This window comes from Trichosurus vulpecula, chromosome 8, assembly GCF_011100635.1.
Source record: "Trichosurus vulpecula isolate mTriVul1 chromosome 8, mTriVul1.pri, whole genome shotgun sequence".
Lineage (NCBI taxonomy): Eukaryota > Metazoa > Chordata > Mammalia > Diprotodontia > Phalangeridae > Trichosurus > Trichosurus vulpecula.
In genome coordinates, this window is record NC_050580.1 from 175,751,480 (window position 1) to 175,769,529 (window position 18,050).

At 43.1% G+C, this 18,050-nt stretch overlaps 1 protein-coding gene across 1 annotated transcript; it reads left to right on the forward strand.

The window, feature by feature from the left end:
* The first annotated feature begins 14,408 nt into the window (after window positions 1–14,408).
* On the forward strand, window positions 14,409–17,690 carry SDR39U1 (short chain dehydrogenase/reductase family 39U member 1). Its single transcript, XM_036737171.1, has 6 exons — window positions 14,409–14,474; window positions 14,792–14,898; window positions 15,220–15,302; window positions 15,670–15,791; window positions 16,272–16,415; window positions 16,816–17,690. Exons 1-6 carry the CDS (start codon window positions 14,459–14,461, stop codon window positions 17,226–17,228), a joined length of 885 nt encoding a protein of 294 aa, XP_036593066.1. The 5' UTR covers window positions 14,409–14,458; the 3' UTR covers window positions 17,229–17,690.
* Window positions 17,691–18,050: the final 360 nt, after the last annotated feature.

The following is an 18,050-nucleotide window of genomic DNA, read 5'->3' on the forward strand; positions in this document are numbered from 1 at the left end:
GTAAAGGAAGATCGTTAGGCTTTCCTGGTAACTAGCTTACATTCCATGGGAATATCTCAGGGGCCGTGGGAACTCGCCAAAGGCAGGAACTCAGCCTGTTCTTTTATAGCACTCTGGAGTTTGCGATTAGGGGCTGGGGGCAGGGATTTTAGCAATAGCTGGCTACTCAGGTATCACATCTCCCACTTCTTTTATGGAGCATTTCAAATATTTGAAAAGGAATGACTTCATTCAGAGCACCTGAGGTTTGGGCCACTAAGACAGGGACAGAATTAACATGAGAACGAATAAGGTTGGGGATATGAGAAAGTAATCAGGAACCTATAGTTACAGACAGGATCAATAAAATGAGGGGGGGGGGGGGGGCCAGCCAAAGTGCTAGCAGGGTGGTGAGCCAGGGGGGACATTGGTCCCCTGAAAATCACTCAATATCAGCTTAGGCTAGTGCCAGGTGAAAAACTTGCAGTAAAAATTCCCTAAACGCATCCTGTAAAGCAGGGGTTTGGGAAGTAACTGAAGGCATGCATAAAGTAACAATAGAGGGCAAGGCTCAGGTAGAAATTCAGAAGCTTCTTCAATTAGAGTGGCCGCAGCAGCCAGGGAGTCCAACTGTTCTTTTAAACAGGCAACTGGCTTAGGCAACTAAGGACTGCGTTAGGACTCCCAAAGCCGGTGCTGTCCCTTCATCAACATGCCAAGTGAAAAGTTTGTAAAGACAAGAGTGTTGACAAGGGTCAGTTAAAGTATATACCTGTAAAATATTTAAGCAAGGTACTCCTCTCAGGATTAGGGTCTCATCCCTCAATGGCTAACAAGGGAAAAATATCCTTAAGTAAGTCTGATCTGGCCTTGTCAACAGAGGTAGGGGTATTTCCTGAGCAAAGTTTAGAGAACAAAGAAGCCCAGGTCCTGGATCTTCTTCCAGTTACTCATTAATTCAGGCTACAAAATGGTATAAAACATTCCACATGTCCCCCTTTTGGTCAAAGGCAAACTGAAGGTTTCGCCTGAAGACCAATTAAGGTATGGAAAAAAACTCTACCTTAAAAGTTCTAAAAATCCTTATCTAGGTGGATTCAGGTTTTTTTTTTCTTTCTGTGTTTGGACATCCCCAGAGATGGACAGTAATTATAAACCACTTGTAAACAAGCAGGGGGAGCAAGTTGCAAGGGGGATCAGTAGGGAGCACAATGGGGAAACTAGAGAACTTAAATAAAATAAGCTAAAGACACCAAAGGTACAAGTAAACAGTCTTGGGGATGCAAGGGACTCAGAAAGAGAGTTGTCCTTCGTACAGGTTCTGGTCCAGAGTCTCGGGAGGGGCTGCCTGCGTCTGTTGCTGTCCCCTTCAGGCTCCTTTGAAACAGGAGGGCAAGGTGTCCTATGGGCTCAGATGTCCACTTGGGATCAGGGGCAGATGTGACAGAAGGATCAAGGAGTCCATCCACAAGTTGGCAGCTGTAGAAGTAGTCAGATCTGATAGGAGCTTCCAGAATACATATGGTTTGATAATTGAGAGAAAAACAGCACAACATAGGTCCCAGCCACACAGGGCTAAGTTCAAATAAATACAATACCTAGATAGTAAAAGAGAATTCTGCTTCTCTGGTTCAGATCTAGAAATTCTCAAACAATTCTAACTTAATATAACTTAGTACAATCACTTAAATTTGGTTCCCCTTCCTTTAACTTCAGAGTATTTCAGTTCATATATCATCTACTGTTTCTGTCCTTACCTAAATTTTGTACCTGGTATAAGAATCCTTTAAAATATGAAAGTCCAACCATAAATTGAACTCATCTTCCTTTTAAAATCATCAGACAGATACCTTACAAAGGAGATATAATTTCACTTGTAACAATATCTTATACAATTTCCTTGTGCAAAAATCCACATTTAAGATCTTGTTACCAAAACATACTTATCAGCTCGAATTTCCAGAATTGATAAAGTATGGAGCCAGCCATACACATCTGTATATAATTCTTAGGGGAATTGCCTTTTTCAAAATTTGCTATCTCTTCCTTCCCCTAGACATTGATCACATTACATCTTTGCCTTATTTGCTTTGCCTAATCATTTTCCCCTTTTGGAGGATGTTATCCCTATATTATTTCAATGTTTTATTTGGCCATGAACATAGGTTAAAATTGTAAGCTAATCATACTTGTATCCTATTATAATAACTCAGAAATATTTCAATATTCTTCTATTACCTAATAGATTTAGCGTAGTGCTTACAAAACTTCTTGTTAATATAAATTTGCTATGAAAGAAATGAGGGACTATGTCATATATCTTAACAAAAGGAAAGAACTTCTTCAGCTCTGTTTGATTCCAGGCATGAGTCATATCTGATAGCCAATCTTATAGTCACCAGGTGCTGAAAGCTGGGCTTAGGAGTAATCAGGTGGAGACTTTCCTTTTCAGAAAGGAAATAGCAGAATTTGGGAAATAGAGTCAGGAAGATCCTACCTAGGCTGTGTCCAAGGTCGTCTTCAAGACTTTTTCCCAGGCACAGACCTTTCAAGTTCTCAGCTTGCAATGCCTGCCATACTACCACTGGCTTCACGTGACCTAAACCTGTAATCAGAGCTTAAAACAATATTAAATTGTAGTCCCATAAAATCTTAAATAGCAAATAAATATCCTTCACATGAGACTGCCCAAATTTCATTGAGCTAATAATTATCAAATCAAGCTACATAACATTTCCAGCTTCTAAATACTTCCTCACACTCTTTCCTAACTTGCTAAAACCTTCTGAAACTATCATTCTCAGGACAGGGGAGGCTTAGCTAACTCCCATTTGTCCCCTAACTCTCTCATCTGCCTTTTGTATCCCCTCAAGCTTTTATTTACCTTTCCAACCTATTACTCAGTGTCCCTTTACGTTTCAACCATAACACAAAACAACTCATAAGTTAGTACTTTTTACTGACATAACTGTGTATACTGGAATCCCATTCCAGTTTGCTTAAACAAACAAAAGAGGTTAATGACTGACCTCTCAAGTTGATGGATTTGTCCCTGTTAATTCCTTCTGGAGGAAAAAAGGAACACTTCAGGAATTGAGTCTTATACACATTGTTAAGCTCTAACTCTCGCTTAAAATCACAAAAACATTTTCCAAAATACTTCTAGAATTGTTTACCTAAACTGAAGATGTCTCTGATTTAGTCGCAGTAATTAATTACACTATTTGTGTCAATACCCAATTGCTCTTAAATCACTTCACAACATCCAAGAACTCTATCTCGCATAAATACAATACAACTTTAAAATCCCAGCCTTAGTCTATGGGATAATGATTCAACCCTACATCATAAAACTTCTCTTCCCTTTCTAATTATTCTCATTAACACTTTAGAAACCATATTATCTTTCATTTGACTATAGAAGAGTACCAATATAACCAGTCATTTGATTAAAACAACAAGATTTTACATATTTGCATTTATCCAATTTCCCATTTTTTAAAACAACTTCTTTCACAACGATAACAGATTCTGGCAGATAACTTCCCTTTTGTCACTACCTGCTTATTTCTGATTAAAGAGATCTGCCACATCATCTCCCCCTGAGGGTGGGTTCTTTCCCATCAGATGGCAAGCTTCACTAATAAGAACTGTATCCTTAAGACCCACATCCTCCTCGAAACCTAATCTTATCCTAAAAACATCACCTTTGCTGACTTTAAAAAGCCAGGTTTGAGACCCCTACTGTTCTTTCTTTCAATAAAAACTCAAATCCCAGTAATTGTTGCCCCTCCCCCTTTCTTCCCTTCTGACACGTGAGCAAAAGTAGAACTCTTTCTTCTTATTTAAACTAAAGGGGGATGAGTAAGGAATGCAGACTGCCTCCTTATTCAAAAATGTAGAATAAGACATTGAATGGGCCATGCTTTAACCACCCTTCCCAAGACTTCTACAGACAAGGTTCTCACCCAGAACTTGGAAAACTGCAGGTTTGAACTGCAACCAATTTGCTTACAGGTGGAAATTCAGCAGGCCTTCTGAAAATCATACGAAAAGATTTTACGGAGCATTTTAAAAGTATTTTCCCTTCTTAAAGCAAAATAACCTTTAAACATTTGGATTCATTCATATTCCCAAAGTGCCATCACCAATTAGTCCATAAACCTCCAGATTAACATACATAAACATGTATCTTTAGATGATACGGGCTTGAAAATCACACTCCTATATTTTCAAAGTATTATAACAACTAAATTCTTTGTTATTATAGAATTTCTAGATATCACAAAATCCTTTAGTCAAAAAGATGTTGCAATGGCGATAACACTTAGTTTCTATACCCAATTAAGTTAGCTTTTATTACAATAACAAAGTTTACCAGGACCTTTAAAAACTTTGTTCATAGGAATCTCTCTATCCTGAAAACTTTCACAAGATTGAATATCTAAACGTCCTCAGTTCAGTTAACAACCTCAATTTCTTAATTAAGTACAATTCTTAATCTAACAACATCCAGATTATGAGAGAAATTATTTTCTAACAGCATAAGTAATGCGATGTTAACCAATTTGTATATAATAACAAATTTAGAAATAAGTACACCACAAGCAATTATCATGTATTTAAAACTTGAAACAGATTCTAATTAATTACCAATCTAGTGATCATAACTGAGTTGGATAAGCAAATCAGATCTGGTTCGTAACCACTAGTGGTAACATTCTTAATTTCTAAGGCCCAACACTCTTAGCATAGTAAAAGAAAACATTACTGTTTATAAAACCATATTTTAACAGTTCACAAGAGAACCCGAAAGGCCTCTGCACAAATTCCTGACTTATAGCAAAAACAATTTCAATTGAACTTCCTTTTAAATAAAGACAAAACTTGGAAGTTCATAATTCTTTAAGTTACAGCAGTTGTCCAGCTTCTTAACCTAATGCAACTTTAAGCCCTAAACATTATTATGTGTGTAAAGTTTGAACTACTCATTTCTGTCTAGGTAAGTACATTTTAAACCAAATATGATAGTTTAAAACTACCAAATTCTCATCACATCCTCTAAGAGCACTCAATTTACATATATCTAACTCAGATTAAAATCGCATAATAGTCTTTTCAAATTACAAAATCTAAGAATTTTAGAAATATAATGTTAGAAGTACAAAAACAATAAATTTCAGATTGCAATTCCAGACTATCACATATAGGAATTATTGAGCCTATTACTTCTGGTATTTCTATATTAATATATTAATATACATGTATAACATATATCAATACATTAATATCTTAAATACACTTTATTTATTTAACTGTATATTCTCAATCAGGTAACAAGTTTCTTTTAGCTTCAGCTTCCACAGTCTTTCAATGTGGAGGGTGGGGGGAGGGATGTGGCCAGGAGCAACATCCCCCCACCTAAATTTCCCCATACAAGTTTTCTCTTTCTTTCCTAATTCTTGACCCAAAGTACCTCAGACATTTCAAGTGAATAATCAATTACATACTCTCCCAGCTTTATTATTTTTAGAATCTAACCACCCCTTAATTCAGAGCCCATTTACCAATTTAGGTGAGCAAATTTCTAAACCTCTATGCACAGAGAATCTTCCATCTCGTCTTTAAACCACCAGATATATGCTCATAAAAACTTTCTCACATGGAAAGTGTGTTCTCATGGTTAATATCAGTATTATTAATTATTCACTTGTTACAACCACATATAACAGTTCCCAATTTTATCACATATAGAAATTGTTCAACTTATTATTTTGGTATCCAAAAAACTACTTCAAAGGTTAACAATTACATGAAATCAGAGAGATAATAATGTTGTGTCTAAAATATAAACAACCATCATTATTATTTCCCTTTGCAAATCAGGAAACAGGTCAGACAGAGATTAAAATACAGTTTGCAATTAGAACAAAAATGTGAAGTTACCTAGAGCAGAAGCTGGTATCCCAGTGGTGACAATTCTGGGAGGCAGAAAGTCCAAATCCATCTACCTCGCCCTTCCCCCACGACCGCAGAAGTTACTGAGCCTAGGGCAGTTTGCAGCTTCTGAGGACAGAGTGGGCAAGATGCAAAGGACCTGGATGGCATTTCCAAGCTTTGCCAAAAAGGATGGGCTACCCAGGGGCACAGGACTGACTGTTAGTCTGTGAATTTCTGTCCTTCTGCTCCTTTTTACCGGGTGGGGAAGGGTGATTTAAGTTTTCCCTACAGCTCTCCTGCGTTCTTCTAATCTGATCTGAGAGGAGAGGAGTTTGTTTTATCTGCTCTAACTTTTACTGCAGCCCTGAAACAGGATAACAATGGTGAAAAATCTCAACGGAGTAAACTTCACTCCTCGCTTACTCCTAAAGAAAACTTTTGCACTAGAATCTAAGGGAAAAGATTCCCTCCTAACTGTGATCAGGGACAAAGACAAATGCGAGAGTCCCATAGAAAACTTTAACAGAGGTTTTAGCCAGAAGGCATTCATTGGGAGGAGGTCTTTCAGCAAGAGGAGCTCCTGGAATGAATTTACAATTTCAGGAGTTCCCTCTCCCGGAATTCAACTAACCAATTTCCAAACTTTTTAACAATTAAAACCCAGAATTTGCCAAAATTTTAACCCTTTTTCTTTCCGTTGTAGCTCTAATTCGGCCACAAATAGAACTACAAGGGAAAAAAGTCTTTGTTTCCCTACTTGCAGCCTGGAATCTCTGGCTGCCTGTGTTACAAGTTTTTTTAACAAAACATAGACATTTCACAATTTGACATAGACACATGAACAGAGACGAACTCAAAACGTAACAAAAAGACACAGTGTGGATCGAATTGAAGGCTAAACAGGTCCCCTCAGAGGAAAGAAAAGTGAACCAGATTTCCTCCTTAGGGACAGGACCCTCAATCTCCCCACACCCAACACAAAACAGAAGACCAGATGGCATGAGTTGGTTGAGGGCTAAACAGGTCCCCTCAGAGGAAAGAAAAGTGAACCAGATTTCCTCCTTAGGGATAGGACCCCCAATCTCCCCATACCCCAGCAGGAAGAGGCTGACGTCTCAGCTCTTCCACTCTGCCCACCTTCCCCTCGTCAGGGGTGTCGTGGTAACAGAGACCAGAGTGGCTAGCCCAGAACAGAACAGAACCTTACCTCTAGAGGATTTGACACCAGATCTTCTCCGAAGGCCGAAAAGGGACGAGTCAGCAAAGAGCCCATTCTCCGAGACCATCTCCCCACATCAGAGTCCTAGGAAAAGAAATCCCCAGGAGCCGGCCCTCTGAAGTGAGAGAAGGTGGATCGGGGGCAGAGACTCCCTGTTGAGGTCCGGAATTCTGTGTGTGTCTCCAGGGCGGTAACACGGAATACCGCCTCATCTCGCTGGGGCCTCCAAAATGTTATACCAGAAGCGAGTGAGACACACGACAAGAGTTTAAGTTTTAAATGGAGAAGTTTATTAGCCGGCCACCGTTCGGGGAAATAGAGTCTCCCAAATCAAAACGGCCACGATGCCAGTGAAGAAGCAGTATTTATACAAAAATCTAAGTACAGATGTTAGTTATCTCTTGAAACTCACATGTTATTTTTAGCAGGCTCAATAAGCCTTTGTTAACTTTACAGAAAGAAAGGAACCCCCTAAATAGATTGTAAATACAATATATCAGATAGCTGACTTAAGCGTTGACTGAATTACAACCCAGTATCTCTTCGTCCAATCTGCCATACATCCCACGGGAGCATGAGATAAGAGCTAGGAGCAATCACATAAGAAAAGGAATATCCAGGGCTGAGGCTTTCATCCTTCAAGGCCATAGGCAGACCGGGACAAATAGTCCAGCTGGGTTTTGTTGAGACAAGAGATAAAGTTGTAATTCAGTCAACTTAGTTAGGTAAAGGAAGATCGTTAGGCTTTCCTGGTAACTAGCTTACATTCCATGGAAATATCTCAGGGGCCGTGGGAACTCGCCAAAGGCAGGAACTCAGCCTGTTCTTTTATAGCACTCTGGAGTTTGCGATTAGGGGCTGGGGGCAGGGATTTTAGCAATAGCTGGCTACTCAGGTATCACAGTATACATAAAACCATATTCAAACTTTAAAGTACTAGCTTTTAAATATTATTCATTCTACTTTTCTTCCTAAAAAAAAAAGCTTTCCTATGTAATACCATAAACTTGCTGCTTGTAACTGAAGAACGGGTCACTGTACACTGTTAAAAATATATTTCATGCAGGTTTTCCCAGGCTTCCTATGTGTGGAACTTTGAGCCCAAAGAATAAGAAAATCCCCCAAAGTGTACCTGAGTCCTTTGTGCCAGAAGACAATCTAAGGTTAGTAACATAACTCTAAGGTTAGTAACAAAACTCCTGCCTACAAATAAAAGAAAGGTCACTTTAAGCTTTGTAAATCTATGTAAGGGTGTTGTTATTACAATCACAGGCACCACAAATTTGAGTCACTTAGAAGTAGTTCGAGACTCCAGACAATTAAGCTAATGTTAGATGTTCAAATCTTCAGACATTTAAAGATCTATTAAAATAAACACTGATTTAAACATCTACCATGTACAGAACACTGAGCTGGAGACAGAGATAGAATATCTAAGTGTGCCCTGCCTTCAAGTAACTTGAAGTCTAGTGTTGTGGGTGTTTCCCAGTCTGAGTTCCTTGAGAGCCCAGGGAGAACCTTATGCACCCTTATGTCTGCAAGACAGGAGGCCAAGAAATGAGTAGCTAGACTGGAAAGAAAAGTTCAGACTGCTCCCTAGTAGCAGCTAGGTGCAGTTTCTCAGGGTACCAATTGGGTTTTTATAACTTTTTAGGCTCATTTAGAGTACATAGACAATCAGCAGCAATCTTTTCTATGGTAGAGTGGGAAGTATGTAAGCCGCGGGGGCGGGGGGGGGGGGGGGTAGGGAGGGGGGTCGTCACAGGAATTGCTTAAGGTCAAATTTCTTTCTGTGGGAGACGTGATTCTCTGTGGTTAATCTTATCAGAATTCCCTATATTATCAGGAAATCTCTTAAGATGGTGGAGGCCCCTTTTAAAATAAAATCATTCATTCTTTTTTTTTTTTTTGGAAAGGGAAAGGCAGGGCAATTGGGGTTAAGGGACTTGCCCAGATCACACAGCTAATAAGTATGTCAAGCACCTGAGGTAGCATTTGAACTCAGGTCCTCCTGACTCCAGGGCCTGTTCTCTACTCACTTTTCCACCCAGCTGCCCCAGAATCATTCATTCTTGTTCATGCTATTATGGTCAATTAAAGAAGAAAGTCAAATACAAACCTGATAGGTCTGCTTCCTTGGTCTCAGAGGTTATCTAGGAGAATATTAATCGAAAACTGAACAGAACTCATGCTCATCTACTTTTATCACACCAGAAAAGGGATATGATATATATATATATATAACTAGAGCCAGAAGACCAGGGTTCAAATATCACCTATCCCCCATGATGCTCATGTGACCTTAGGCAAGTCACTAATTTGCCTGGGCCTCAGTTTCCTCAACCAGAAAATGAGGTTGGGCTGAATAGCCTCAACGATCTTTTCCAGCTCTAGATCTACAATTCTTTGAATAATTATTCAAATCAATACAGTGTAAGTATAGTAAAGAGACACAAACAAACTCCTGTGTGAAACTGAAGGAGGAATAGGTCATCCAACGGAAGGATGTTAAGATAATAGAGATGCTGTTGTTTACGTTGGACTTTTAAGGGATGAGTAGGAATTCAATAAAACAGGGAATATTTTATTCCAGGGATAGGGAACAGTGCAAGGACTCAGCATGAGCAAAGTACAGGATGGTTAGGGACAGAGAGCAAGCAGTTCAGGTTTGTTGGAGCACATAGTTGGAGCACATAAAAAGGAAGCATTCTATATTCAACATAGTATAATTTATACCAGAAAAAGGTTGATGCCAGATCGAAGAAGGCCTTAAATTGCTAGACAAAAGTGTGTGAATTTTATTTGGTTGGCAGCAGGGAACCACTGAGGATTGTTTTAACACAGGTGTGACGTGACCAGATCTAAATTCAGAAAAGATTAATATAGCAATGGTGTAAAAAAAAATGATGGATTAAGGGAAGGGAAGGGGAAATAGAATCAGGAAATCTTATTGCAACAGTCCAAACAATTGGTAATGAAAGCCTATATACTAGGGTGGTAGCAGTGAAAATCAAGAGTGGAGGAGAGTTCTGGGAGACATTGCAGAGGTAAAATCAGAAGGACTTGGTAATTGATTCCATATGAGGTGCAAGAAAGAAGAGTCCAACATCAGGATTTTTAAACTATGTAAATAATAGTGCAAATGACAGAATATTTAAGCCAGACCATCAATAATCATAGCATTTATATAGCATTTTACACATGTAACTCATTCTTCATTCCCCACACCAACCCTATAATTTTACAGGGTACTTTTATTTTCCCCATTTTGTGGTTGGGGAAACTGAGGCCCAGCATGGTTAAGTGACTTGCCCAAGGTCACACATTGGAGGCAGGATTCAAACTCAGGTCTATGTTTTACTCTATCCTCTGCACTACCTAGCTGCCACCAAAGATACTCTTCTCCAAATGCTGGTGAGTGGTTTCTGACCAAGGATCTAAGAATTCTCAGGCCTTCTTACCCTCCAAGTCCCAGCTTTTTCTTTAAACTGGGAAAGTCAGATTTTGAGTAGTGAAGCTGAAAGTGGTTATTAACGTTAAGACAAAGGTATTTGGGAACCCTCAGATTTTCAGGATAAATTCTAGGAACACCTTGGAATAAATCCTTTGCAAATCTTTTGTCAGGGATTAAGCCAGCAATGAATGCTCTGCTACTTGGTGAGGTAGCTTATGTTATCACCAGAGCCCTTTTCTAGTCATGTCAGAGTAAGGTGTTCTCCCGACCTATATAACCCATCCCCAGTGTGCTGGAACCAGCCCCATATAACCATCCCCAGGGTGCTGGAACCAGCCCCGTATAACCATCCCCAGGGTGCTGGAACCAGCCCCGTATAACCATCCCCAGGGTGCTGGAACCAGCCCCGTATAACCATCCCCAGGGTGCTGGAACCAGCCCCGTATAACCATCCCCAGTGTGCTGGAACCAGCCCCGTATAACCATCACCAACCAGTGTGCTGGAACCAGCTCAAAAAGTACCCAGAGCTGCCAAATTGTCAGTGAGTGTTTATATGTCAGAAATCAACAAACCTACAAATTAGGACTTGATTTATTGTTTTGCTGATTAGACTCTAGGGTTAAGAAAGTGATAGGGAAAATGTTACAATGCTGATTAAACTTAAAAGTGTAAGTACATTTTTTTTTGACAGCTGGTTGTTAAACGTTTACCAGCACACCCTCAAACCCTACCCCTATCCTTACATTAGACAAGAGAATCTAGGCTGCTGGTCATGTCCAGAACGGAAAGTATTGGGTAAGAAAGTATAGCCAGTTCTCATTTAGTAAGTGGATAGCCCTACAGACCTCCCTCTCCCCTAGGGGAGAGGGCAGTGGCAGCCTCCACGTGGCCCGGTCCCCTCTTTGGCTCAGCTGTGCCCCAAGCCCAAGCAAGAAGAGGACCCCCTGGCAGAGGGTTGTGCTGGTGCTGCTGCCAGATGGAGCCAGAGCCCAGCCCAGGCCTGGAGACTAGAATTTGCATAATGTGAATTTATGTAAAGCAAGAGCTGTCTGTATATAGATATACCTAATACTGATAAACCCTTGTCTTATAATCTCTTGTGGGGGTATTCTAAATCAATTCTGTTTTTAAAATTCTGTTTATGCTTTGTCATTGTAGGCAGTAATCTTTAAGAAGCTTAAGTCTTAAAATATTATAAATGTTTGTCTATAGTATATGGGATCTTTAAAAAAAAAAATGAGGCATCAGCAAGAGTTCTCCAATGCAAACTAGAGACATTCAATCAATAAACATTTATTAGTCACTGTGTGCCAGGCATTGTGATAAACCACCTCAGTAACTGAGAGAAGCCAGTGTATTTTAAGTTTCAGGTAAGACTCATAGCCAGGAGAGTTGTTGGGAGAGGAGGTAGCTGCAGAAATATACAGAATTCAGAGAGAACTGATGGAAAATGTTGGAGGATGGAAATTGCTGATATTTATACCACTGTCCCAAGTTTACAACTGCAATAGGACTTTTGGGACACCCTGTTAACACTTTAAAACTGCAGAAGCCTTTGCATATATTTAGTCCAGTTATTAAGAGTATTATTTCCATTTTGCACATGGGGAAGTCAAACTCAGTGACTTGTCTAGGGTCACACAGGAAGCGGTTGACCCAGTGGCATTTAAACTCAGAACTCTGGAGTCCAAAGCTCCCTTTCCACTCTACCACACTGCCTCCCATCATAGGTACACAGGCCTTACTGACAGAAAGCAATCAGAGGTTAAGCTTCTCAGAATGGGGAAGCCGACTTCCCAGGAGGACCACTGATCAGGAAAATTATTTGGGAAGACAAATCCAGCATTAAGGCCTACTATGGGCCAGACACTGTGCCAAGGGCTGAGGAGACACAAAGACAGGCCACAACCATCCCTGCTACCCTCAAGGAGGACACACTCTAACAGGGAAGACAAAATACAAACAACTATGTACAAACAAGATACACACAGGATAAATTGGATGTGATCTCATGGGGAAAGCATAATTGAGGAAGACCATGAAAGATTGGGTTTTAGCTGAAATTTGAAAGAAACCAGGAGGATGGACTGGTATAGAGAAAAACCATCATTAAGGAAGGTAGTATAACAGTCCAGAAAGAAGAAGAGGACCTGAACTATGGAGGCAGTGGTGGAAATGAAGAGGAGGTGCCAGATAACTGATCAGGGATTCAGAGCAAGTAAGAATGCAACAGAGATGGCCAAAAGGTAATGCACCTGAGTGGCTGGTGTCCTTAATGGAGAGAGAAAATAGAGGTGAAGGTGGGGAGAGGTCCTGGTAGATTATTTTCTTTTTGAGACCTGTTGATTTTCCTGAGTGAGAACATCCAGGTAAGATCTCCAGAATCCTGGAGGAAAAATGGAAGTTGACAGAGATTTGAGGATTTTCTGCATAGATGTGATAAAACGAAGTCACGGGAGCGGAGAAGATCACCAAGGAAAGAGCATGGATAAAGAGAATATTTCAGATAGAACAGGGGGGAAACACCATGCTTAGAGGGCAAGAGGAAGATGAAAAGGCCACAGAAAAAAGAAAACTTTAAAACATATTGATTAACTGGAGGGCCAAAAACATAATTTCTGGGATAACACAAGCTGAGATGTTGAGAAGAGCCTAGGGAGAATTATATTCTGAGTAAACCACACCAAATTTCCTTTCTAGAGGCCTGATTCTTCCAGACTACATAGATAACTTTTAGAAAAGGGTTTCCTCCTTTTGCAAATTTGATTAACACAGCCACTTGGAGAAGCATCAGCTAGGCTGTGGAAGAGAATGTGGACATTGCTTATCTCAAGTTTAGCAGTAGCAAAAGTCTAATTGCTTGTTTCATACTTCACTTGGTGATCTCAGCTCCCAGGGATTTAATTACCATCTCTGTGCTGATGATTCTCCAATCTATCCTGCCTCAACCTCCTCCAAGGATCCCCAATTTCGAATCTCCAACTGCATTACAGACATCTCAAACTGGATGTCCAGGTGACATCTTAAACTCAACATGTGGAAGAGGGAATGTATCGGTTTGACTTCTGAGTATTTGATTTCTAAATCCTAAAGTTAAGAAAATCTACTATCCCTGCCTTAAGAATTCCATATTTCAGTACCTTTTGCTATTTCCCTTACGGGCTGATTTCATAGATAAGATTCTAGAATGGAAGAATCCTTAGACACTCAGTGTGACCCCCTCATTTAGGGGATCTCAGGCCACCTAGTCCAACCCTCTCCAGCACACCTCGCAGCCCATTAGAGGGTCCAGGGTTCCAACCTAAAGCCAGGTGAGGAGGTCGATCCCATTGTGAGACCCTCCGGCTGCCCACCTGGGCAGTCCCTTTTCTCTCCTGGTCCTCCCTCTCTTCCTAGGTCACCACATGTCCGGAGGCTTTATAACAATCAAGGGGATGTTACATTTTACAGAGGTGGAAACTGAGGCACAGAGCGGTCACACAGCTGGGAAGCGCTGGATGCGGCACCTGAACCCAGTCTACCATAGAAGCAACCACACGGCTTCAGCAGTGACATTCTAGATGGGGCGGCTTTGCTCCTTTCCCAGACTCTGCCGTGGGCTTTTCCGCCCCAGGCCCCGCTTCTTGCGTGGGTCCCATTCACCCCTTCCACTCCCTTTAAAAGACGTCGGTTCCCGGGCGCCTGGTTCCGTAAACCCCCCCCCCCCCCCGCCCCGCCACGCCCCGCGACGCCCCGCCACGCCCCGCGACGCCCCGCGGAGCTCGTAGGCGCATGAGCAGAACCGTGCGCGGAGGGGGCGGGGCCCTTCCGCAGTGGGGGCGGTGACCTGCTGTCTGCGCAGGCGCGCGGGGCGTCGGCTGCCAAAATGAAGGTGCTTATAGGTGAGTAGTGCCGTGGAGGGGGCGGGAGTCCGGAGAGAAGAGTTAGCTAGAGGTTAAAGGCATCGTAAACCTTGACCCGCCGCCACCCCAGTCTGACCTCGGCCGGAGGCTCTGTCCCAGGACTCTGATCACGTCGGCAGTGTCTTAGGCGGCGGAGAGGAGCCGGGGAAGCGGGGAGGGATGGGAGGAGGGGCCCGAGTGAGGGCCGAGGAAGGGGGAGGGAGGACGAGGGGAGGCGGGGCCTTGGAGAGAGAATATGGGGGAGGGGGCAGAAGGGCACCGTGCCCCGGCTGAGGCGCAGGCTGCTTTCTGCCCAGGCGGTGGGACGGGCTTCATCGGCAGGGCCCTGACTCAGCTGCTGCTGTCCCGAGGACACGAGGTGACCGTGGTCTCCCGCCAGCCCGGAGCCGGGCGCATCACTTGGGTACGTGATGGGAGGAGAACCGCCTCCCCTGGCCGGACTTGGCAGCACGCCGTCGTCCTGCCCCTTCTTTGTTTCTCACCAAAAACGTAACTGTAAAAACCGAAGCTCAGAGTGAAATCGAATTTTTAAAAACCGAAGCTAAGCCTCGCCTTGGCAAAGGTGGGACTCTATAGAGAGCCCGCAGGTAAAGAAGTACCCCAGGCTACAGTGCCGCATAATAAGCAGCAACCTTTCTCTAAAGGCTGGTGCGCCCCAGAAGGCAAAACTGGGCGGAAAGAAAAAAACCGGCCTGTCGGAACATGTTTTGCCTTCTTTTCACAGAACCAGCTTGCCCGCTCTGGGCTGCCCCCCTGCGAAGCCGTGGTCAACTTGGCCGGGGAGAACGTCCTCAACCCCTTCCGAAGGTCACTCTGAGAGCTTGGGAAAGTATCCGCGGTGGCGGAGGGAGGGGATTTAAGGGAGTCCCCAAAAGCCATTCTGACTGCTGTGCGCTGTTTGGAAGGGTAGTTAGGGGATTCTCAAAGGGAGCAGAGGGCGTCACACACACACACACACACACACACACACACACACACACACACCCCGCCTCATCTCACCTCTCCCTCCCAGGCATGTATCCTAAGGTTTATAGGGGTAACTGTGTGTGGAGAGGGTCTTCAGCAGGGAAGTCTCTTGAAGATCTTTGGGCCTTGGGATGAAAAAAATGGGTCAGAATACCGAATGTAAGGAAACTTGAGCTTCTTGAGACATATCTCTTCGCACTGTCTCCAGGTGGACTGAGGCCTACCGGAAGGACCTACTCAGCAGCCGTCTAGATACTACCCACACATTGGCCACAGCTATTGCCAAGGCCGCGCGGCCCCCCCAGGCCTGGGTCTTGGTCACAGGCATAGGTACGTTACAGCCCCTATCTCCCTCTCGGAGGAGAATTGGGGAGGACCGCAGGTTGAGCTCTGCCACCACCTAGCTAAGATGAGGCCGGGAAAAGTAATACTGTGGCCCCTGAAAAGTGTATGGCTTCTCCTGCCCTACTGCCATCGCTGTAGGACTTCAATCTCAGGAAAGTAGAAAAGGATGACATTCCTCCTTCCCTGCCCTGTTCTTCCCATCACCATACACATGCAGAATAGACCCAGTAAAAGTAACTTTTATATTTTATCTGAGGTCATCGGAACCAAGGGAGGTGATAGACAAAGAGATGGACTATACTTCTGGTATCCCTTAAGGAAATGCCAGAAGAAATCCTGGGCTCAGGGGAGTGTTACAGAACCCGTGGGTATCAGTGCAGCTGTAGGAGCCATTGAGAGTGAGAAAAGCAAACGCTAAAGTCACTTGCAAAGGTAGAAGATTCAGGGACATTCTCTCTCTGACAGCTTATTACCAGCCCAGCCTGACTGCAGAGTACGATGAGGACAGCCCTGGTGGTGATTTTGACTTCTTCTCAAACCTGGTGTCCAGGTGGGAAGCAGCAGCCAAGCTCCCCGGGGATGCCACACGCCAGGTGGTGGTTCGCTCCGGTGAGGGGGCTAGGGTGGGTTTGGACCTCCTTCTTAGGACTGGAGAGAAGTGAGTGGGGAAAGCAAGTTAGGAAATGTGAGGATGTACATTTAAGAAGAAAAAATATACATAACATCTCAATTCCAGAGAATTGGGCTTTGGGTCGGTCTTTCAGGGCAAGAGTTGTGGGAGGGATGGTGAACCTTGAGGCCCCGGAGAGTAAGAGATGACGCCCGAATTTCCCAACCACTGGTTCTGACAAAAGCCCGATGCAGAATGGAATGAAAGACAAAATGGGAGGGGTACCTAGAAAAAAGGTGGGGGCAGAAAGTTATCAATCTAAGGGGCAGAGTAATGAAGCAATAGGACTACCCAGGAGGCTGTTAGGCCTGCCCTGTATAATGTTCTGATGTGTACCAGGTGCTGTGCTGGGCCGTGGGGGTGGCGCCATCAGCCACATGCTGCTGCCCTTCCGCCTAGGCCTTGGTGGGCCTATTGGTTCAGGCCAACAGTTCTTTCCCTGGATCCATATTGAGGACATGTCAGGAATCCTGGCCCATGCTATGGAGAATAGCCATGTTAATGGGATCCTGAATGGGGTTTCTCCAGCTTCCTCTACCACCAATGCTGAGTTTGCCAAGGCCTTGGGTGCTGCCCTAGGCCGCCCTGCCTTCCTCCCTCTGCCCGGCCCTGCTGTCCAAGCGATCTTTGGGCGGGAACGTGCTGTCATGCTGCTGGAGGGCCAGAAGGTGATACCTCGAAGGACTCTGGCCAGTGGCTATCAATATGTCTTTCCAGAGCTGGGGGCTGCCTTGAAACAGGCTGTGTCTTGAAGGGGCTTACAGGCCTTTTTCTGATAGGAACCATCCTGTTCAGATCTTGATCCTCTGTAAATAACCAATTCCTTAAACATTTTACTGAGGTTCTCAGACCCTGCGCACACACACATAAGTATTTACAAGATATTTATAATAAAATAACATCAGTGACTTCATTTTAAGTTAAATTTCAACTTCTTGGAAGTCACCTGATTTTAGAGGTCACAAGATTTCCCCTCCCAGCTGTCACCCAACTTAAGGAATGTCACCAAACTACCCCTCTCCCCTCAGTGTTTCCCAATCCTCTCCTTCAATAAGAAACCAGGTGTCTTAATCCCTGTAATCCTGTTCTTATTTTTCACTCCCTCCAAACTCTGTAAAAACCAATGATCATTGTCCTTAGCGACCAAGAACCTTGGACACAATCTGTTTCTGCAGCTGTATACCTTGATAAATAAATCATTTGTCTGAATGAAACCCAGTTTCTTTTTTCCACAGTAACAGTTATAACAGTGTGTGTGTGTAAATATACTCTGTTGTTTTCATCCTTCATTTTGCTAAGCAACTTGTCACAAATCACTAATCAGGTTACCTTGGGCCATCCCCATCTTTTCCAGGGATTTTTTGGTCATCCTAGAAACAATGTCACCAGTGGGACTAACCGTCCCAGGCAAACCCCTAAGCCTCCTGGACAATTAAAGAAAACCCAGACCTGTGACAAAGTTTGTAAAGTTCATCTGTCAATACACTTCCATGAGACAATAAAATACCCCTTCTTTTACAGATGACAAACCTGAAGCTTAGGTTTAAGTGATGTGTCCACAATCACAATGAGGA

Coding starts and splice junctions, on each gene's coding strand:
- SDR39U1 (XM_036737171.1), top strand. Junction 14,899..15,219: donor GAGCCGGGCGCATCACTTGG/GTACGTGATGGG, acceptor TTCTTTTCACAG/AACCAGCTTGCCCGCTCTGG. Junction 16,416..16,815: donor CCAGGTGGTGGTTCGCTCCG/GTGAGGGGGCTA, acceptor GATGTGTACCAG/GTGCTGTGCTGGGCCGTGGG.